Source organism: Labeo rohita, unplaced genomic scaffold, assembly GCF_022985175.1.
Source record: "Labeo rohita strain BAU-BD-2019 unplaced genomic scaffold, IGBB_LRoh.1.0 scaffold_93, whole genome shotgun sequence".
NCBI lineage: Eukaryota > Metazoa > Chordata > Actinopteri > Cypriniformes > Cyprinidae > Labeo > Labeo rohita.
Genome location: NW_026129887.1, coordinates 1,455 through 24,320, shown reverse-complemented (window position 1 = coordinate 24,320; position 22,866 = coordinate 1,455). Strand labels below are relative to the sequence as shown.

General features: G+C 34.4%; 3 protein-coding genes across 4 annotated transcripts in view; 2 read left to right on the top strand and 1 right to left on the bottom strand.

The window, feature by feature from the left end:
- The window catches only part of taf6 (TAF6 RNA polymerase II, TATA box binding protein (TBP)-associated factor), a 38,883-nt gene extending 28,232 nt beyond the window's left edge, over positions 1-10,651 (top strand). Inside the window, 4 exon segments of the mRNA XM_051105196.1 lie at positions 4,047-4,172; positions 7,354-7,527; positions 7,665-7,856; positions 9,707-10,651. Of these exon segments, the coding sequence (XP_050961153.1) occupies positions 4,047-4,172; positions 7,354-7,527; positions 7,665-7,856; positions 9,707-9,997 (783 nt within the window). The 3' untranslated portion in view covers positions 9,998-10,651.
- A 547-nt stretch (positions 10,652-11,198) lies between these two features.
- On the top strand, positions 11,199-15,653 carry LOC127162413 (transmembrane protein 272-like). The gene is made up of 5 exons (XM_051105198.1): positions 11,199-11,346; positions 13,932-14,015; positions 14,133-14,183; positions 14,270-14,476; positions 15,083-15,653. Exons 2-5 carry the CDS (start codon positions 13,952-13,954, stop codon positions 15,277-15,279), a joined length of 519 nt encoding a protein of 172 aa, XP_050961155.1. The 5' UTR covers positions 11,199-11,346; positions 13,932-13,951; the 3' UTR covers positions 15,280-15,653.
- A 51-nt stretch (positions 15,654-15,704) lies between these two features.
- Positions 15,705-20,703, bottom strand: LOC127162411 (low density lipoprotein receptor adapter protein 1-like). Of its 2 annotated transcripts, XR_007827338.1 has the most exons (3): positions 20,563-20,703; positions 20,394-20,461; positions 15,705-18,640 (listed from the first exon to the last, which is right to left on the bottom strand). XR_007827338.1 is itself a non-coding variant. In XM_051105197.1 (2 exons), the coding sequence occupies exon 2, from the start codon at positions 18,636-18,638 to the stop codon at positions 18,033-18,035; it is 606 nt and encodes a 201-aa protein (XP_050961154.1). In that variant the 5' UTR covers positions 18,639-18,640; positions 20,394-20,461; the 3' UTR covers positions 16,042-18,032. The 2 variants fall into 2 exon arrangements, 1 of the variants encoding a protein (XP_050961154.1); XM_051105197.1 differs by lacking the exon at positions 20,563-20,703 and having other exon boundaries at positions 16,042-18,640.
- Positions 20,704-22,866: the final 2,163 nt, after the last annotated feature.

Genomic DNA, 22,866 nt, shown 5'->3' with positions numbered 1-22,866 from the left:
GTGATAGCACGGGTTTTCTTGATGCCGCTCCATCCCGTTCATGCTAAATTTCTGACCATTACCGCCCGCTCCCACAACATGTGTGTCCCGCTTCCGCCCGCTCCAGCAACCATTCTATTGAATATAATTATCGTGCATTAGGGAGCCACTATCAATATGCAGGTTATTTAAGTCACCTTTGAAAAAGCACTCCCTGTTAACTTTCGATTTCACGATCATGCACACTCTGTATAAAGAGAGCAGATCTTACAATATAAGATATTTGTCAATGAGCTCAGGATCTGTTGAGCAGCAAGTCTTGATCAGATGCAGTACTAACACTCAGTGTTTGAAGTACTTGCTCTGGTGCATCAGATCATACACTCTGTAATCACAGTTGAACTATCTGGCCAGTCAGGTGTTTGTCATTACAAGTGAAAGTGAAAAAGAGCTATGGTTTGCAGCCAGTTATAAGAGTTGATATCACAAATACGTCTTTTGAATACAGTTAAGGTCCAAACTTTACATCCCCCTTTCAGAATCATTAAAAATGTTAATTATTTTACCAGAATCAGAGGGATAATACAAAATGCATGTTATTGTTTATTTATTATAATATATTTTACATAAAAGATGTTTACATATAGTCCACAAGAGAAAATAATAGAATTTATAAAAATGACATCCCCTTGATTCTTAATACTGTGTTCTTACCTGACTGATCCACATCTGTGTGATTGTTGTTCATGAACAGTAGTTTTTCCTGAACAGTTAAACTGCCTGCTGTTCTTCAGAAAAATTCTTCAGGTCCCACAAATTCTTTGGTTTTCCAGCATTTTGTGTATTGAACCCTTTCCAACAATGACTGTATGATTTTGAGATCCATCTTTTCACACTGAGGACAACTGAGGGACTCATATGCAACTATTACAGAAGGTTCAAATGCTCACTGATGCTCCAGAAGGAAACACGATGCATTAAGAGCTGGGTGGTGAAGATCAGGGTAAATTTAACTTAGGTTGTGATCTGGGAAACATAAAACTATCTTCTATAGCCTCTGAAGGGCAGTACTAAATAAAAAAATATGATATTTAGGCAAAATAATCTCCATTCTGTTCAAAAGTTTTCACCCTCCGGCTCCCCGTGGGTAACCCGATTCCCCCCCACCCCCCCTCCCAGAACAGCGGGCAGTTTAACACTTAAAAAAAAAAAAAAAAAAAAAACACACACACAGCTGTAGATCATTTAGGTAAGGACACTGTATTAAAGCTGTCATTGGATGCCCATTTTCCCAAGTTGGATTCTTTAGTAGGGGTGTAAAGGTACATGTATTCGTACCGAAAATTTTTGGTACAAGTCTTGCAGTTCAATACACGTGTACCAAACAAACGTTTTTTTTTTGCCCAGGAAATTCAAACAATAAATGACGTTTTGACAGTCTTTGATGTGGCATGATCGCTGTATAAATGACTCGTAGAGTAAACTCTCGTAGAGTTTTTCGCTTCTGGGACGCTTCAGAAACATCAGAAATATACTATATATACTCATTATATTAAACTTTACCTGTTAGTGATGTCTTTTTTATTTAATGTATAATTAAATTAATCTGTAATGAAACAAGTTATGACAGCCACTGTATAATTGAATATATTTCAACAAATAGAAATTTTATAATTTATTTGGTTAATTTAAAAACTGCATTATGTGCAATTTACAGGTTTGCATACAAATTTTAATTTGAGTGTTGATTATTATATTTAAAGATAAATAGAAATTAAAATTAAGTTTGGGCTCTGTTGTTAATTGTAACCTTAGTGCAGGGGTGGCAAACTCCGGTCCTGGAGAGCCGAGCCCTGCAGAGTTCAGCTCCAACCCTAATTAAAACTCACCTGCCTGCTGCTTTCTAGTAACCCTTCAGACCTCGATTAGCTTGTTCAGGTGCGTTTGATTAGGGTTGAAGCAAAACTATGCAGGGCTGTGGCTCTCCAGGACCGACGTTCGCCACCCCTGCCTTAGAATAATGTAAAAAGGCTTTCTATAATTTAAAGCATAAGCTGAGGTAGATTTTTGTCACTAAGAAAATTTTAATTATAACAGAATTTATTTAAAGAAACAGCTGCACCGAAATCATACTGAACCGTGATGTCAAAACCGAGGTACATACTAAACTGTCTTGTTTGTGTACCGTTACACCCCTATTCTTTAGGGTCTTAAATAAAAGTCTATAACATGCTTTGGTTAAAATTTCTCAATGCTAGTGTAAAAAACATCATTTTTACCTTCTCAAACTCAGCTCTGTTCACAGCAAGTTTTGTTGCATGTTCCTTTAAATGCTAATGAGCTCTACTTACCCCATCCCACTGTTCTGTGGAGTGTTGAGCCATAATGTTTACTTTAGCTGCATTTAGATTAAAAAAACCCTTATACTCACTTCTTCTGTAGGTGAAGCTGCATCACGAATGATTTGGGCGAACTTAGACGCATTTAGACAGATCGGGGATCGGTGTATTCCCTTCAAAAACTAAAGTAACGTTAAATGCTCTGCGTCTTCAGCAGCTCAGATGTCGGGAGTAAATGACGACTGCTATGTTCATTAAAACATCCAAAAACAGAACACCTCATTCGCTTAGGAGAGATTCTTGTCTTCCCCTACTCCGGCATCGACACAATGGCAGACTGTTCTTAGCTAATCAGGGCAGGTCTAAGGTAAGACAGGAGTGTCAGTCAACTATCGTGGGAGCGGCCTTGGTCTGTGTCATGTCACATAGCCAAGAAACTGAAAATGGCTTGATTTTAAAAAGGGGACATTAATTACAGGGATTAAATAAAAACCACTGGGTGGATTTTTATCATTATAGGGTGGTTGTGTAGACACACTGCCAACACACATTTATGTTCAAACAACATGTAAAAGTGAATTTTGCATCCGATGACCCTTTCTCTTGTGGACTATATGTAAACATCTTTTATGTGAAATATTTTATTCAGGTCAGTACTAAATAAACAATAACATGCATTTTGTATGATCAGTGTTATTTTGGTAAAATAATTAACATTTTTAAGGATTCTAAAAGGGGGATGTAAACTTTAAAACTCGACTGTATACTGCGTGAACTCGTTGTTCTATTTCCTCTTCAATAAGTTCAATAAGTTGTCAACTGTTTTGTTTGATGGTCTAATTCTTGTTTCTGGTTTCTCTTTCTAATAAACCTTGCATTGGGTTAGTCACTCAATTCTGTTGTGCTTCATTCCCACCCTTCTGAATTATGTTGCATTGATAAGGAGTATTACAAACGAAGAATGTTTAGTTGTGCTATCCTACAATCGATATATAGTAAATGTAAGTTAAAGTGTCGCTGATGTAACTGGTTAAAATTTTAAGTGGTGATGAGGTCTTAAAATATATGGAAAGATTCTTTAAAAGGGTCTTAAAAGGTATTAAATTTAACTCTTGCATATTGCCTGTCATTTCTTTAGACACCATTTTTGATGATACATTTGTATTAAATCATAAAACAGGTAAAATAATAACAATAATAGTAATTAGGGCTGCCCTTAAATAAAGTTTTTTCTGGTTGTCTAGTAGTCATTCATGTTAAGTGATTAGTCAACTAATTGCATGTTTATATTAATAAACCATATAATGCATAATAAAGAGCGTTTAATCAACACTTAAGCGCACACATAAAACTTGCCACAGCGCAGTAAGGCAGAAGTAATTATTATGAATGCGTCAGGAAAAGAACATTAATAAATAAACATTAATAAATAAAACAGAAAATACAGAATTTAGGGAATGAATAAAATGGACTTCATGGTGTCCAAAATTAAAAGGTAGCTTACTCTGTGCAGTTTAATGGTGACATAAAGGCCAACTGATAACTTTAGTCTACCTGTCAGGGTCTGGATCTTCTAGTTCAAGATTGGGAGTTAATGAATAATGAATTTGCTTACTACTGTTACTACAAGCATTAATACTACAAGCTTTTTCAGAAACTGTTTTGTATCATTCCAGTGTGCTTATCATTCACTGAGAGTAAATCTTTAATGGTTTAATTTCCATGTAGGTGATAAAGACATTGATCATCCCTCGGCTATCTGTAGAGGGTGCTCGTATTAAAGCTGTGATGGATGGGCCAGTGGTGTCCAACATTGATAAAATTGGAGCTGACCACGTCCAAAGTCTGTTACTGGTAAGTACCTCACAACGGCACAAGTTAGTCATTCTGGTGTTGTCATGTATGTTCATGTTGTTGTTATTTATGCAAATAAATGCACATTTTTAAAAAGTATTAAAGTGGAAATGAAGCAGCCAGTCAGGGTAACATCATTTAGTAAATGAATAATGAATAATTATATAACAAACACAATAAATATAAACATAGAAAAGAAAAAATATGTTTTTAGCAATGTCACAATGTTTGTCTGTTGGGTGGAGATCAGCAGTTCCCTATCAAGCGTTTACTCGCATTATAAAGCATTTGCTATGGGAACTCCTCCCCTTTTCCGAAATCCTGAAACCTTATAGGATAGCGCCAGTTCAATAAACTGGCCAGTTGTCACTAATCTATGCAAATCGCATATAAAAATGCGGTGAGAGCGACAATAGAGTATATGTTGAACGTCACCTGACCAGACCCGGAAAACAGGTCTCATTGCTTCCGCTTATCGGAGAACATATTAATAGCCATATTAAATAATGGTGTTAATGATGGACTTTTAAGGTAATCAGTTAAACTAGCTAGCTGTTTTTATTGTTGATGTTTTATTCGATTTTTATGTATAAATGTTAGTGAAAAGAATAAAAATAAAAAACTTTTAGATATCAATCTACATATGTGATGGACATTGGATATGATCATCTTTAGTGTCTACTTTGAAGGCATCTTGAGTAAAACAGCTTCATATTTAGCGAGGCATATGCAAAACGCGTGAACCGGAAGCAACGAGACCTGTTTAGCTGTTTAGCAGAATATGGACGTCTGTTGCGCATAACCCCTGTTGCCATCATCAAAGATGCACCAGAAGATAAGACACAAAGAAAAACAACTAATGCATAGCCTGCCGAGGTGGGGTTCTCCGAGTCCAACTACGTGCACTGCATTGAGTTGTTGGTGCACGTTTTGAGGCCCCGACACAAAGGGACCCTGGGACCCCAGGAGGAGTCGAGTTAGCTCAACTCAGGTGGTGAAGTTGGGGTTTGCACACCAGTCGGAGCGTGTCCACTATTCTACAAAGGCCATGTTCTCCCATGTGGACGGGGTGGAGGCCCACAACACTTAGGGTACTTTTAGTTTATTGCTAAGCATGCCGTTGGGGCACAGTTAGTTACCACGTACAGCTATTGACACTGCAGGCTCATGTACATTTTTCCTTTGTTTCTTTTTTATGTGTTGTTGCGCTGCCTTGCTATTGTTGCGTCTGTGTCTTAATCCAGTCTCTTCCACATGTTAAAACCCCATTGCTTCCGCTCTGATTCACCCTTTCTTATAAGATGAATAAAACCCTTTCTAACATTCCATCTGACAAACCCACAACAAAACACTGTAACACGTACGTATACATGTTACTGGAGACCAAAGCTGAACTATAGAACAAAATCAAAACATCAGAATAATATAGACCAACAAAACAAAACAAAAAAACATTTTGAAATAATAACTTAATGTGGGGGGAGTAGTCTAGCTAATCACCAAAGCCCACCTTTAGTGCAACTTATAGTGTACTTGTTGGTCAACTATATTCTCACTAAGGACTAAGAGCAGATCTAGTAAGTTGTAATAATAATTAATAATCATGATAAAAGTAATCCCCCTGTTGTAGTAGATTTCCTTTTTCTTTCACATGGCAATGAAGAAGAAATTTGTTGACTCTCGTGTTCATCAGCCATAATGCCCTTGATTATTTTGTCAGTCTTCTCCACTTTCCCAGACTGTTTCCCTTGCCATTTCTATACTTCTCCTATTCCATTGTTAACTGAATCAAAATGTAAATCTTACTTGCATTCATATTGAAAAATATACTCAAAACAAACAGGAATGACCAATTATGCAGCCATGCAGTTTAGCTTACCAAATTTTTAATGAGAATCGTTTAAAAATCTATCAATAACAGAGAAGCTCCCTCCAAAATATAAGCAGTATGGTTTAATGTTTGAAAGCAATAAAATTAAGCCATAAATTTTAGTATTGTAATTTTACTGTTATTCTGTAAAATAATAATAATAATAAAATACTAAATTAAATACTTTTTTTCATTTATAGTACAATACAATTATTTCAATAGTAATATAATTATTCGATGTAATTTTTATAATTTCAAAAATAACAAATATTTTAATACTAATAAGTATAATATTATTAGGGTCCTTCTATGGAAATTTCCATTTTTCTGTCCTTAGCCTTTACAAAAATATTACATTCGAAAAACACTTCAGGGTTACAATTTCTTTATATTTTAAAATGAAACAATATGTTATTTGAACAATTACATCATCCTGAGCCATCAATGTGGCAATGTTTGTTTTTAATTAATTATATAAAATTCCCAGCAACACAAAACTGCTCGTCAACACAGCCATGTACAGAGGGAAAGTGTTATAGTTTTTTTCTACCATTTAAAATACAATAATGTATTCATAACTATCAAATATATGATCTAAATGGGATAAAAAACACAATGCTGAATAAATATTATAAAATATATAATGAAACTAGTGGTCCCCTTGAGTTGTGTCACTGGTGTTACCGTGTAACAAAAACACACTGATGATATCACTTGACTTCCTTCGTCCTGTTTCCTTTAGATCTATGAAGAAATACCCATGATAAGTCCACTGTCTCTTTCAGTTATCAGAAATTTTCTCATTTATCTCATGATTTCATATGAAGCTTGTAGTTGAACTCACTGGTATGACCTGCTTTATTGTTAGGGGGGAAAAAACTAGAATACAAATGGATTAAACTACTTAATTTAGTGAGTATGCCATGATTGACAACAAGTGGTTTGATACCTTGCAGCAGTCATTTTGTAAAATACATTTTTCATGATCATTGTCACTGGTGTGTCACCTAAATGAATGCACTAGTAAGATAAAGAAAAAAAAAACATTAAGCTGTCATTTATGTGTATTTATATAGTCAAAAGGTAATCTAATAATGTGGTATAAGTTTAAATGTTAGGAAAAAATATATATTTTAAGACATCTTGCCATACCAAAGTGTTCATTTCTGTAGAATTACCCATTATTATTATCATTATTGCATAGTTGTACTGAATGAGGAAAATAATGAATAGGGTTTTCCTACTTCTTTCTTAGTTGGTCATGTGCCCGGTTTATTCACAACATGATTCTCTCTCTTGTTCCATGTTTAGAAACACTGTGCAAGTGTGGTTGCTAAAACTAGACCGCTCCCAGATGTGGTGGATCAATACAAGGCAGATTATGGTTATCTGGGCACCATGCTCTGTTCACATGTGGTGAAAGCCCGTGCACAGGCTGCCTTTCAGGCCCAAACTGTTAACAGAACCACACTTACTATCACACAGGTGAGCAAATATGAAAAATAATTTTTGTTGAGATAATCTGAATCATAACCAGTAGGTCTCTTCTAAAAATACTTTAACTTCAAGTCTGTTCAATTGTTCAAATCAAACCTGAATTCTCACTTTGCCTCTCACTGCAGCCACGCCCAACTCTGTCAGTGTCTCAGAGTGGATTGTCAGCGTCAAGTGGTTCACGCACACCCAGCATTATTAAAGTACCCAGTTCACTCACCCTCATGTCCACTCGCCCTGGAACGCCCACCCAGCCGTCACCCCCAGCAACCAAATATATTGTTATGGCAACAAGTGCAGGAGCTGCTTCCACACAGCAGGTAAGAGTTTTAAATGAGTTTGTCAAAAAAAAAAAATATATATATATATATATATATGTATGTATGTATGTATGTATGTATATATATATATATATATATATATATATATATATATATACACAGATTACACATTTTTACTACACATTTTCACTCAAAAATGACATAACAGCTGGTAATTAAGCTTTAACATTTAATACATAATAATTCTTGCATTACGCAATCATTTAATGCATAAAACAACAGAATTTACCTGCATTAGGATTACTGCGGTAGTCGTTGTTCTGTGGTGTTCGGGCCATGCACTAATTACATTACTTGCCCACCCCCCCACTTTCAATTTATAGAAATAAAACCTATTTAGGTCAGTTGGACACCGGATGCTACAATTAAAAACTGAAAGTGCTCCATACAGAATGACCTGCAGAGTCGCAGTACAGTGCAGCAGATTTCGCTTAACCTGTGACGAGAGTAAGGAGAAATGACTAACCAGACCATGGCGGAGGATTTAGTGGGTAACAGATCCTGAGCGCAATTGGCGAATATCTTACCTTGTAAATAGTGCAGTACTATACACACCCTATGCACAACAATGCACAGAGTGTGCTCCATATACACAGGGTACACGATTGCACATTCAAAAGCAGTTTCAATACTCTGCATATTAATAGTGGCTCCCTGATGCATGCAAATGATATACAAATTCTATGCAATGAAATTTATCAGTTATATAAAATATAGGCCCTAGAGTTTCTTTATGTTGTAGTAATTACTTGGCTCACAGTACTACAGAAGCTCAACAATATAGATAAAACTTACTTGCCTGTGATGTCAAAGATAGCCTTATTATTGGTCTTATGAACTGAGCATGAGCAAATTATACTGCCAAAATAAATTATAAGACTAACAAAAAATTATATTAAGTGGTTAATACATTTTTTTAAATTAAGCTTTGCTGTTCATAATGATTAAACTTGGTTTCGTTTTGGTTGTTTCTTTTCAAATTTTTCAAAAGTTTCTGGGTTTTGTTTTCATTCCTTGAACTGGTTCAAAGTCCTGTGTTTGAGCAAATATTACAAAGAAATGGTCAGGACCAGTGTTGGGGGTAACGCATTACAAGTAACAAGTTACGTCAGATTACTTTTTCCAAGTAACTAGTAAAGTAATGCATTACTTTTTAATTTAATTAAAGAAAATATTAGAGTTACTTTTTCAAATAAGTAACACCAGTTACTTTTTTCCCCCATTTATTGATTAAAAGTTGTTGAGAGAAATCAGGAGTAACATGTTACTTTAGTTATAGAATAAATGTGAACATGCATTAATTCAAAACGATTCAGTATTCCTCAAAATGAATAAAAACAGTGACGTGCAACTCGGAATATGACTTAAACCTACAATAATTAAATATGTTAAATAATACAAATATCCTTTATTTATTTAACACATTACTTTCCATAAAAAGTAACTAAGTAACATAATTTGTTACTTTTTTAGGGAGTAAAAAAGTAACTTTGTAATGCTTTACTTTGAAAAGTAACTTTCCCCAACACTGGTCAGGACTCAAAAGAAAACAATGTAATAAACTTTGCCTAAAGAATTAGAGGAAAAAAGAAATAGAAAGCCTGTTTTTAACCATGTATTTTAAACTATTTTTATTCTTTATTTTTAAAAAAAATACTTTTTTTTTTTATGACAATTAAACTCATTTTAAGTAACCCACCTAGCAACAATCCAGAAGACCTAAGAAATGGCAAAGCAATGCCCTGAAACCACCTAAAATAACAGGATTTTGGCAGTGAGCTTTTATCTATATGTCTGTTGTAATTGTAGACTTTCACTCTTTTTTTCAGGTAATCACTCTCAGCTCCTCCCAGTCTGGATCTCCTGTCACAAGTACAGTCCCCAGCACCCCCACATCTTTACAGCCACTTGTTAAACTGGAGTCTGGAAACACGGGTGCAGTGAGTGGCTCACGCCCTCTTCAGAAATACATTGTGGTGTCTTTGCCTTCATCCTCTTCCTCACTGGAGAACAAGGGCTCAGGTGTACTCCCATCCTCTACCTCACCTATCAGCATGGAGTCAGCTGTCAAGCTAGAACGTTCAGAATCACCGGCTGCAAACACGCAATCGCCACACTGAAACACTCACACACACTCACCACCACCAAAATACAGAACAACAATAAATGTAGCTTGAGACTGGTAACTGTGCTTACACAGCACTTTCAGACAAACTGACATGCATGCTTAGTATTAGGAAAGCGAGCAAAGAGCTATGTAAATAGCTGTTAATTGTGTATATATATATACAATTAATCGTGTATACACAAATACATGTCTGAATACTGTGTGTGTGTGTGTGTGTGTGTACACACATACAAGGTTGCCATTTTGGCTGCAAGTACAAAAAAGCTGTACCAGTGATAGCCATACACCACAGAAAAATACAGGATGGAAATTGATTGTGGTTTGAGATTTAGAAAATGTGGTGTGTTTGAAGATTGCACAAGTCTTCTTGGTTAAGTGTCACAGCTCTAGCCATGCTTCATTAATGAACGTAACAATATGGTTGTATTTATAACGGGAGAAGTAAAGATAGATGTAGATTGTGTGGGTAGAAATCACAAAAAAGAGACGGTGGGTCTAATCACTGTCTAATTTATGTTTGTATAATTGAGCACATATGTGTGCTTTATGATCGAAAACTGGGCATTTATAGGGTTTAATGAACAATTTAACTGATTTACTATTTCATGTTCATTTTTTATCTTCTATAATAAAGATGGTTTTTAAATGTGGTTGTCATTTTTCATTTCCCTATGAGCTGTAGAAACCACGGTTTTCAGGCGTCACGTGCTGAACAGGAGAAAGATGTCACGTTTTAGCTTTCTTTCTTGAAAACAAAACATGGTATTTGTTAATTGCAGTAGTAGCCTGAACACATTTAGCAACTAGTAAAAATTGATTCCTCACTCCCCTAATTAAGTTAAAAACATAACAGGGACCGGTGGTGCTTGAGGAAGGATGAAAATTGCTTGAGATTTGTAAATGTGAAGAGTATATATATATATATATATATATATATATATATATATATAATCAATCAATAAATATATTATAATAAAAAAGAAGAGAAAGAGAGAAACAGAAGCTCATGTACAGCATCGTCACCGAATACATATATAAGGTATATTGATATATAATTTACATATTAGCTCATATAAATACTTGTAATATGTAGCATGCATTTAGTAATTTTTTATGTTTAACATGTAAACTACATGCGTTGTGTTGAAAGTCAGTTTTTCAACGTGATCCTGACCGTATGTTTCTGGGTTTTAACGTGTGCTTGTCAAATAAACGCAAACTGAACGATCCCTCCCCGATAAGTGCTTCCTATACGCGGTAGTAAGGCCACAGTTTCCGTATGTTACTCCAGTCTGTTTTAATTATAATAGCAACCCGTGCTTTGGGAGTTTTCTAAAATTGGTAAGTAGATTAAGTATTTCTCTCAACTTATCAGAATGTTGCTGTTCCGTCAAGCTGTTTTTCAGCCATATTAAACGCCTCGGGTGAGAGAAAGGACATATGTTGTGAATTTGAACTCAGCACAGTGTTCGAAAACACGTAAAAATTGTATTCCTACGCGAGATTAAGATGACGTTTCTGCGCTCACACATTATTATTTTTTAAACTTTATAAAACAGAAACACGCACTGTTTGCAGATAACCCTAACGAAAAGACTCGCGATCTGCCATGAACTACCAGCCTGGACACACTTGTTTTGTTGCGTGTTTCGTTTGCTAGCTGAGTTTGCTTATTTCTTCAAACGTTGGTCTGGTTAAAAGGCTCTGAGGGTTTCAAAGCTCTTTTGCTGCTCCTAAAAAGAATTTTGTGTTTTTAACTTTGCCTATGTTTTAGGCTACACAGTTCTAAAGCTCTTATTGCACAGTTTTGACTCGTGATCGTTAATTAAATATTGTTGTCTTTGTTCGTTAGATCAAATGGTAAAAGACTTTTTGTTTTTTAATATCATTTCACTTTTTATACTACTTAATTGTTTTATTTTTACTCTGAGATCATAAGCTTGTCCAGGTGCTTTCTTTTTTGTTTTACAAACATCATTGCTAACAGGCGCTTGGAGCACTGTAATGGGTGTGTCTGTGTCTGTGAGTGTGAGTGGAGATGATTTTATATATATATATATATATATATATATATATACACACATGTAGTGTAATTATATAATACCTTTAAGTATAATGCTATGCCACATGAATATGTATAATACTATCCGACAGATCACTACAACAAAATTATTTTTCTACTAGTGAATCTGTATTGAGAAACATTACAATTCTGCATGAAATCAAAATACTTATTTACTTTGCTAGTACATATCACTATTCTTGTGGTTAACAGTTATTCTGTGCAACTTAATCAAAAATAAATAAATAAATAAACAAATTGAATGCCTCAGTCAGAAATCTGAAAACTTCCTCTTTGGATGTGCCTTAGTGCCCACCCACAGTATTTTTAGGAAGTATTTTTAGGCGTTCAAGCACCTAGTGCTGAAACCCTGTTGTTTTTTGTTATTATTATATAACCTAATGCTAAAATCAAGCCCCACCTTCTGTTTTTCTATTCTTTTTCTTTATTTTTCTTTCTTTCTTTCTTTCTTTCTTTCTTTCTTTCTTTCTTTCTTTTTTGTACAAAAGTATACACAAGTACAAATTACACAATATACAAAAAAGATGCAAAACTATTTATTCATTAATCATATACTGTTTATCATGCAATTTTTTTCTTTCCCAAAATAATAATATAAATAACAATAAAAGTTAAATTATTAATAATTTTATTTGGAATAATACATGAATAGTTTTTTTTGTTTTTTTGTTTGTTTGTTTGTTTTTAACTTGAATATATTATATTTGAATATATTATATTTGAAGTTTTTCTTCAAATGAATATCCACCCAGAAAATCTCGGTATACGTAATTACAAAACAGATGGATCATAGCTTATTTTTCTTTGTCTAAACAAAATCAAACGCACTTTTAGCTGGATACATACCATGTCAAATTAAATATAACCACTTTTACTTTATTATTTAAACAGCACAATTTTCTCTATTTTTCTTATTCAAAATTGTTCCACTCTAAAATACATCACAACACTGAAGTAAAGTCGGTCGCAACTTCTGGTTCATATGGACTTTAAAATGGAAAGACTAAAGCTCCATTTTCATATTGGCAGTGTCTTTATGTACAGAATATCTATTGAAGTTGAAGTTCATTTGACATAAAGCATTTATTCATCAAACGTACAGGGACACTTAAGTCATAAGTGCATATTAGATAAGTTTAATATATGACACAATATTCTATATGTTTGTGTAATATGCATATGTTTATAATACATCCGTGTGCAAAATATATATATATATATATATATATATATATACATGAAAAGTTCAGATGCAAAACCAGCTAAAAGCCATCTCGGTCAAAAATGAGATGATGATAATGAGTGAATGCTCTCGACACATATTATACGTCCATCAAATACTTTTTTCAAATTTGCTAAAATACCAGCCTCAGCCCAATCTGAAACCTATACATCTGAGCCTGATAAAAATGCATTTTTTAAAGAAAGACGTCAGATGGATTTAATATATATATATATATATATATATATATATACATATTAAATCATGATAGTTGCATTTCAACTGTTGCATCTCACACACTTTTTTTAACCCGCAATAGCTGCAAACAAACCTCTCTAGGGTTAATTTTCTTTAATCACTGTCTTAAATTTATTACAATTTCTTTGAGTGTTGGGGTGATGCACAATAACTGGTGGCTAAATTTCCCTCAAAAAGTTAATGAACATTTCCTTCACTGTTGCGTAGGAAAGAAGTTGTCAGCAAAATCAGAATTTAAGACTTTTTGAAAGTGTTTGTTTTTTGAAGATTTGACTTAATGTGGCTCTTGTCATCTAGCCACAGTTTCCCTTTGCAAGACATAAAAAAAGCTTACTGTTAATTTTTCTTTCCTATTTTTGTCAGGTCAAAGTGAAATAAAGAGAATGGAGGACAGAAGTTTATTACAGAATATTCGCAGACCCCCCAAACTCAGCACACCTGTTCTAAGTACTCACAGTTACTTTGTTGTTTTATGTGTGAGCGTAATATGTTGTGACAATTCAATAAATTATGACAAAAGTACAATAAAAACAGCTTAAATTTTCTCTAACCAATGTTTCACAGTAATCTCCAAACTCATTGTGACCGCCCTGCCCATTGCACAGGTATCAATTGGTATGTGTCTTTATTTTATCAGGTCTTTATAAACCAAAGTTAATTAAGGATGTAAACAAGTCTGTTATCTCCTTTCTTCATCACAGGTGCAATATATCTGCATGACTGCCCAAAGCAGCCCTATATCCCCATCTATCTGCTAGTGTCAGGTGTTTTTGCACTGGTGCTGGGTCTGTTGTCCTGCCTGCCATGCACTCAGGAGCCAGAAGATGGCACTCAATCTCCACTGAGCAGTCTTTGCACCGCCTGGAATTCAGTGGTGTCACTCTTCCTCTTCTGCTGGTTCATCGCTGGTAAGATATGTTTTAGAAACTTAATGTAAAATTTTGGTTATTTAGCTATTATAGTTAAGATTAAATTAGTGTACATGGTCCACAAAAATTATACTTGTAACAAAAAATAAAGTGAACATTGGCTTTGGTGAGTAAATGAGTAAGTAAAAGCTTAGTTTTTGAAATTGTCAAATAATGCATGGTTTAAATTGCAATAAAGAAGAACTGAACAACTCGGTTATTATTATTATTATTATTATTATTATTATTATTATTATTATTATTATTACTGTTGTGTTTTTGTGTCAACAATGAATTCAAAGACATAAATGTATTAGTTTTTCATTTTTCCAACTAAACTTAGCTTTGCTTACATATAAACAAATTTCTTAATTTAAAGGTGCACTAAGTATTGTTTTGTCTGTGTTTTGTGGTTGGTATGACACTAGTTTTAGGTGGCATACTAGTATTAGTTTTAGTAGTAGTTTATTTATTTATTTATTTGGTCTGTTTATCACATTGAATATTTGAATCATATGCAATAATTCTGTTAGTGACAGATAGTTTTAAATTATGTTCTTTGTAAAGTGCTTCTTAACGCCCTCTTCACCCCTCTCTACCCTACAGGTAATGTTTGGATCTACTCTATTTATCAGCCTAATTACAACGTTGGGACCGATTATTGCAATAAGACATTGTACCTTTTTGCTTTCTGGACCACCACATTGGTCTATATATTGCTGGGCATTACCTTCCTAGGGGGTTGCTGTATGTTATTCTGCCTGTGTTTGTGTGGAAGGAGTGGAAATGTGGATGATGTATAATTGACAAGGCCAGCAGCCAACACTGATATTACTAATAATAACACTGTTGTGCACTTCTGCAGTTTCAGGCCTGCTTATTCTTCCTTTTTTCCTTATTTCATGTAGTGCCACTTACTAGGTCAGTTATGAGCTTTTGCACTATTGATAAGTGGCATTACACTATTAAGTAACTCTACAAGTTCCTGTGTGTAAATATATCTGTATTGTGGAGCACCAGAGACTTTAGGAGATGCAAGTTTATTAACTGGACTAGTTTAATGTCTTTATAATGGCATTTGTTAAGAGTTTGCCTTTGAGAATATTGTGTAATGTGGAAAGACAAAAAAATAAATAAATAAATACATAAATAAATTGATATTTAAAAAAATCTGGTTACCAGTCATTCAGTTTGTTCATGTTTCGATAATTATTACACTATTCTCTGAAGTACTTGATTTCGACTAGTGAAATGTTGCATTTTGCACATATTGCATATATTTTTGTAAATTGATGCTGAACTGTATATTTGACTATTATCTCAACTGGCAAATGGTTTCCTTCATAGCTGTGTTGGTTTCATGTCTTTTCTCACATAATTAAATAATTGCAACTCAGGTCAGTATTTCAGATATATATATATGTATAGGTTGTGCATGAAAATCCCAGGAGATCAACAGTTTCTGAAATACTGAGACCAGCCCATCTGGCACCAACAACGATGCCACGTTGAAAGGCACTTAAATTACCCTTTTTTTTTATATATATATATATATATATATATATATATATATATATATATATAGGCCTATATACCTTTCTGTCTGTTCTTGACTATGGAGAGATGTTCTGTATAAATTAGCACCCACCTATCTTTTACATTTCTTGGTACAAACAAATGGTCATTTAATACAATACATACAAATAATTTGTCATTTTACAGCTCATCATTTGTACATATAATTTGTACATGAAGAGTGCAATTTGTACATGTTAGTCCACATTACTAACACAGATGTGATCATTGATGTTTGTTCATCTGTAAATCTATTTTGGGTTTATTGTCATATCTTTGTTCTCTTGCTCAACAGAAAATTGTTGGGGCTTATTTTTTACATTCATAGAACTGTTCCATCTGTAAGAACCAAATACATCAGTAATGATTTGAAGATGCAAAGTCTGTTGTTAAATCTCCTGTTTGTACGATGGTAAAAGCAAATTTATTTCCTGCTTAAATAAGAAATAATAATTAAAAAAAAGGTTCAGGTAAGATAAGGTAGTAACAGTTTAGTGCTAAACATGCTGCCTTAAAGAAAACTGATGAGAACAAGAACCCTGAATGTCCAAATGTCAGTAACTAATGTCAATGTCAATGACAGATGAGACTCCTAGTGCATGTGCAGCTTGTCAGACCAAGCAACAATACCCAAGCAGGGTGGAACTTAATGAATAATCAGTAAGTAACTTATAACCTAACAAACAAGCTCAACAGTGAAATTGGGTTTCATTTTAGAAACATGCTATTACAAGCACAATATAGATGAATAACTCTTTTAATAAATTTGTAAACACAATTTTCTAAATTTCTAAATGCTTGGATAATAAAGCAAAATATTTTGACCAAATATATTAATAAGGAAAAATATAATGTAATAAGGCATTTAGAAGAACTCAGCAAAGAGCTGCAATGGAGTATTGGGCAACAAGCGCAAAGCTGGCTTTCTTTGAAAGCATATGTTGCAATGTTTGGCTTTTATTTTTTTTCTGATGCAACCGATTCTAGGTACAGGAAACCCCCTGATAAGCAGTAGTAACACTCCCATGTAACACTGTCTCACTGTAACACCCATAGTTGTCTGAACATAAAGCTGCTCCCTATTACTCTCACACTTTTTTTTATTGTGGTAGTCATATGTCAGTCACTGATACTGATTCTCGTCATCAGCTCTCTCAAATGGCTCCGTCTCCTCCACCGACCTGTAATTAAAGACAAAAGAACAACACAAATTAATGTAAAAGCATGTCTATAAATTGTCACATACACAACAACTTTATGACAAGCATAGAGTCCAAAGTTCTAGAGATAAAACATTCACTGAACGGTGAATGGTATTCATTTATACAGTTTTAATTGTAGTTAATAGTCCATATTATTATGACTGAGATGCCACCTAATTTGAATAAACAAAAATAACAGTATTTTAGTCGACAAGTGCAAAATTTAAGCCAAATATTAAAACTTTTTACATATTTTTCAAATGTGTCCGCTTTTAGCAAAAAGTAAACACTCTTGTAAAAACTGTTAATATCTATCATCTAAACTTTTCTTGTCATATTTTCATCAACAGAATGTTTTATTTAAACCACACATTTTTAATCTCATCTACATCATTATAGTTGTCGTTGATTAAATAAAAGCATTATTAATGATCATTTTTGTCAGTAATTCCATTGCAGTTAACACTGAGGGTGAATTCAACAGAATTTTTCAAAAGTGTGTAAAACAGTATATACAAATAACTTGGTGGCACTTTTTTACAGTCCTGTTCTGCATGTACATACTGCATGTACTTATTATAGTAATTACAATAACTAGGTAATAACCCTGAATCCCTGTAGCTACCTTACATCACCCTGTAATTTCTAAGGTAGGTAGAGATAAACGCACTATTAAAAAAAAAAAAAAAAATTGTAACTCATAACTTCATCAACACTACAAATTATGGAAGTGTGCAAGTTCCACTTTCCTATTCTCCACACATCACAGCATCACTCCCTCATTTTTTTCTCAAGTCCGCTTGTGTGGACCTTTTTCTTTCTCTCGTCACTGCAGTTGGCTTCCCATCCTTTTGATTTTCTTCTCCTATAGCATGAGTGGTCTCCTCCTCCTGCAAGTCATTCAGAGCCTTCTGGAAAGATCTGGCTAAGCAGGCGGTCATATCTTTTGCCCGGTCAGGTCTGCTACACCAGAACACTCTGCACTGCAGCTGCTGGCCTCGCTGCTTACAGATGTAGAGGAAAAGATTGGGTTTGCTTGTATCAGCTGTGCAATATGCAATGTCTTTCAGATAGGTTTTAGTGAGCTGTCTGCCTGTTCTGATCTCCTTCACTTCTACGTAGCGAGGTCGGACAACAAGAGCATGCTCCTTGCCAAGTTTGTCTAGGGTGGCCATATCTGGTAATTTCTCCAGTAACCGGCCTATGGCCTCTTCAGCCTGTTCTACATCCAGGGAATAGATCTTTTCTGTACCAAGGTAGTGCACCTTGAAAAGTGGGTCGCCGTGTGAGAGGGTCTGGGTACGGTCCTGGTGGAAACGGCGACGGAAAACAGCCGGAGATTTCCTTAAAGTCTGTATGAGCTGAAATGACCTGCCCCGAGACATGGCTGAGATAGAAAAATGAAGAAGAATGAAGGAACAATAAGTTAATGTGGCCTTTTCACATCATATACACTAAACACACTGAAATGTTGGAATTAATCATCATGGAGCTATTGAGCAACTGCAAAAAGCAATATTGTGCAAACTATTATTTTAATGGTCACTTCTGTTATTCTTGTCCATCATCTGATTTGTTATTGGAACCTTCAGGGAGTTCAATAAGCAGTTCCAAGCAGAATCACCAAAACTCTGCCTTACTATTATTGTTAGTTAAGTATATTAATCGTAACTGTAATATCTATGTTAAGATTACAAAAATGAACAAATTATTCTGGTCCTAATGTAAACATACTATATGTTTTTGAATGATCTTTTTTCTGTTGAACACACAAAAGATAATATTTTAAAGAATAATGATCAAAGGCCAAAATAAATTGATATATTGATTTTCACTGTATGGACAAAAAAAGAGAACATCTTCATATTAGACTATTTCAGAATATCTTGTTTGGTGTCCAGCAGAAAGAAACCTTTCTTTCCCTCTTTTTTTTTAATTAAATATTGATGAAGTAGGTTAAACAAAAACATTTTAACCCCACACTCTGAACTGTAGAAAGAGCAGTTTTCTATCAATGCAGCTAAACGTGTTTCATCATAACACAGCACAGGGATGTGGGAGGAGCTGAGTAAATCATAATGTTGTCATATTTGCGTTTATATAATAATTGTGGAACTTGATTTAAAACACAGTAAGTACATGTTTTTGCACTCAACAATATGGAATTATGAAAATGTTTTCTATTATTATACATCCTTGAAAGAAACAGATTCATTTCAGTGGAGATTCATTATTCTTAATGACCTCCAGTGCCTCATTCAAGCTTGACTTCAGAAAACTTGGAAATGCATAAGTCATATAGATTACTTTTATATGCTCAATCTATGCGTGACTTTCTCTTATGGCAAATGCTCCACACTCTCAATGGCATGGGAAAAGGGAGAAAAAACAAAGTATGGGGAAGTCTGTATTGTACTCACACAGGAAACACTAATTCTTTTAAACTGATTTCCCAAACTTGACAATGAACGTGTCCCTCTGTCATTAGAGGCACAAAACCACTGCACAAGAATTGTGGGGAGCCTACTACATCAGCACACTTAAAATATTCGCTGAAAAGATTAATTTAAAAAAATAAACAATAAATAAACATGATGCCATAAAATGAGAGTTTCTTAAGATTCTGTAGACTGTTACAACATACAAACCCAACTGTATGTTTAACAAGTTTATTTATTTTACGAATCAGTGGGATAACCTTGTTTAACCACAAAATAGAATTTGCTTCTTTTAATTTATGGAACACTAATTTATTCTAACATTAGTTTATGTTAATTTATTCTGGATGCTTTAGTATTTTGATATAAAACAGCTTGTTAACCACCTGTAGCTTATTTTACGACGTCCTGTGTAGGGAGGAATGTTGAGAAACTCGTTATTCAAAAATGCACTTCACTACAGCGTCGCATCTGTTTCGGTGCGATTATTCAAAGAGGTCTTGACCTAGTTTGAAAATCTCACGACAATTAGATTAAAATATCGTGTTAAAAAACTCTATAGGCGTATTCGAAGCCATTAAACACTGGTTTAGTAGTTGGTCTTTGTTTAAAAGCATTGCAGATTTTAAATATTTGATAATCACATTCAACAGTTCCAACAAACCGCTATAATGTGAGCACTTGAAATCATGAAACACTTACCGCGGATACGTGAGTGTTAATTTTTTTCTTCACCGCTGGATTTAAACCAAGGATGAATAACGATTCATCTGAATAAGTACGGTGGCCGGGAAGTGCAAAACAACATTACAAAGTTTGAAACACTTTTACGAAGCTCGAGACAAATTTACATTTTGGAAAACATTTTTACCTATCATAAGACACAATTACATGGGAAAAACGATTTTACCAAGGACGAAACAAATTTACATTTTAGAAAAAAAATTAACAAGACGCAAAACACTTTTACCAGTCCCGAAACAAATTTACAATGACAGATTCTTTACGGAAAGGGAATGTACCACACACCGGAAGTGACGCGGTGAAAGGTGTTGTGTTGTTGTTGTTGTTGGTGGTGGTGAGCGCGGTAAATTCGTGTTGTGGAGTAAATGGCGTAAATAAAGTTTATGGTGACCGAACATGGACTGCGGCAGAGGGATGTTTTGCCCGTTTTGTGGCAAACACATGAGCAGCTTAACGTGGTTTTGCTTTAAGTGTGGTCGGTGTTAGGAGTTTCTAAAGCACGCGGACCAGACGGAAACACCAGACATACTGCATCAATGTGTTCAATATTTTAACGAGGGTCACTCACCTCCGTGAAGTTGGCACCCCATAAAAAGAAATAATGACCAAAACTATGCCATTCGTTTGTGCTGATTTGTGCCGCAAAAACGAACGTTTGTGCTGGTTTGGTGTTTAAGATATTAAACATTATTTTTTTGACCGTGTGACGTCACTTTCGACCCCATGTTGTCCAAATCGCTCCAAACCGGCGCAGTTCGTTTGTGCTCGATTTGTGCTCGATTGTACCGTTAAAATAAACACTGTATCTGTTTTCCTTCCCTAGATATAACAAAAATATTTTCGGGGCTGTGACGTCACTCCCCACCCCAGTTCGTCTAAATCACACAAAACTGGTGTCATTCGTTTGTGCTCGATTTGTGCTGGTTTGTGCCGTTGAAATGAACGTCAAATATATTTCCCCTTCTTAGAAATAACAAAAACAATTTGAGGCAGTGACGTCACTCTCCACCCCATGCCTTCCAAATCTCTCTAAACCGGTGCCGTTCCTTTGTGCTAGATTTGTGCCGCTAAAAGAAACTATGTAACCATGACCTCTTTTTAAATATAACGAAAATGTCACTGTCAACTGCATTTAGCGCCACTGCAGAGTTTTAAAGAAGTTAGTGTTCGTGCTGCGTTAAAATTTAAAATGTACTCTTTTCATTTAGTCTTTTCAAGTTAGTTTTTACTAACTTCATATTTAAATTTGACTAAATTAATAAATTAATAAATTATTAATAAATTGTATAGCCTGTATATAATTATATAGCCTAATTCAAAGCGCTCCCCACACAAAATGGCGTGTTTATTTGTGCTGATTTGTGCCAGAAATCCTGGTTGTGACTAAAATTCGTTTAAAAATGGATATTTAAAGGGAGAAAACTTAAGCACTTAATATACCATTATCTATAGGAAACATGTAGCCTAAAAGTAATTGCATGGCATGACTGCATTTTAATAGCTAATATGGTAAAGTTTTTCTGTCCCCCTTATAAACGATTATTTACCGCACTGCTTAAGAAAACGAAAAAGGGGCTCGTAGATAAAATAGGCTCAAGCTATAGACTACTGAATGTGTGCATGGCAGGAAAAATTACCGGTCATTGGAAAAAGACTACAAGAAATTGATAGATACTACTGTAGCTAATCACAATTGCTAATCAACGAGGTAAATCTATATTTGTACATATTTGTATATATTTTAATGCATGTTGAATGTTGAAAAAATCTAAATTTAATTAAAACGAATGTTTTGTTGATGTTGTGAGTGCACACAAATCAAAGTAGATTCGTTGCAGTTCCGAATAATGTATTACTCCTACCTTTAGCAAAAATGATGGCGTGTAGATATTAATTAAAAAATCGCAAGCGATATTGCCGGCGCCTCCATATCTGCGTGCTGTAGTTTCCACACTCCTCATGGATTAAAATGCACCTAAAAGCGCACATTTATATGTGGAATGTTTAAATTAATATTGTGAAATGCATTAATTGTTTTATATCTATAAATTTTATTTTAGGCAAGTGTTGATTTTGAGAAGGCTATCAGCTCACTGTCTGCTGCTGGCAGCTTGGTCGGCAAAAAAAAAAAGAATTTAACAAACATAAAATTTCCAAACATATTTCTAAAATAACTTAAAGAAACGAAAATAAATACAGCCACTTTGCTATTAAAAATATTAACGAATATTCGTGGGGAATCTATGTTTAATACTCTAATGGCACAAATCGAACACAACCGAATTATAACGATTTTTTTTGTTGAAGTTAGTGTTCTGCCTTTAAATTTAAATTTAGTCAATTTGAAATATAAAGTTACTGCAAACTTGGAGCTGACAAAATGTAAAATTATAAGGCAGCATGAACACTAACTTTTTTTTAAACTCTGCAG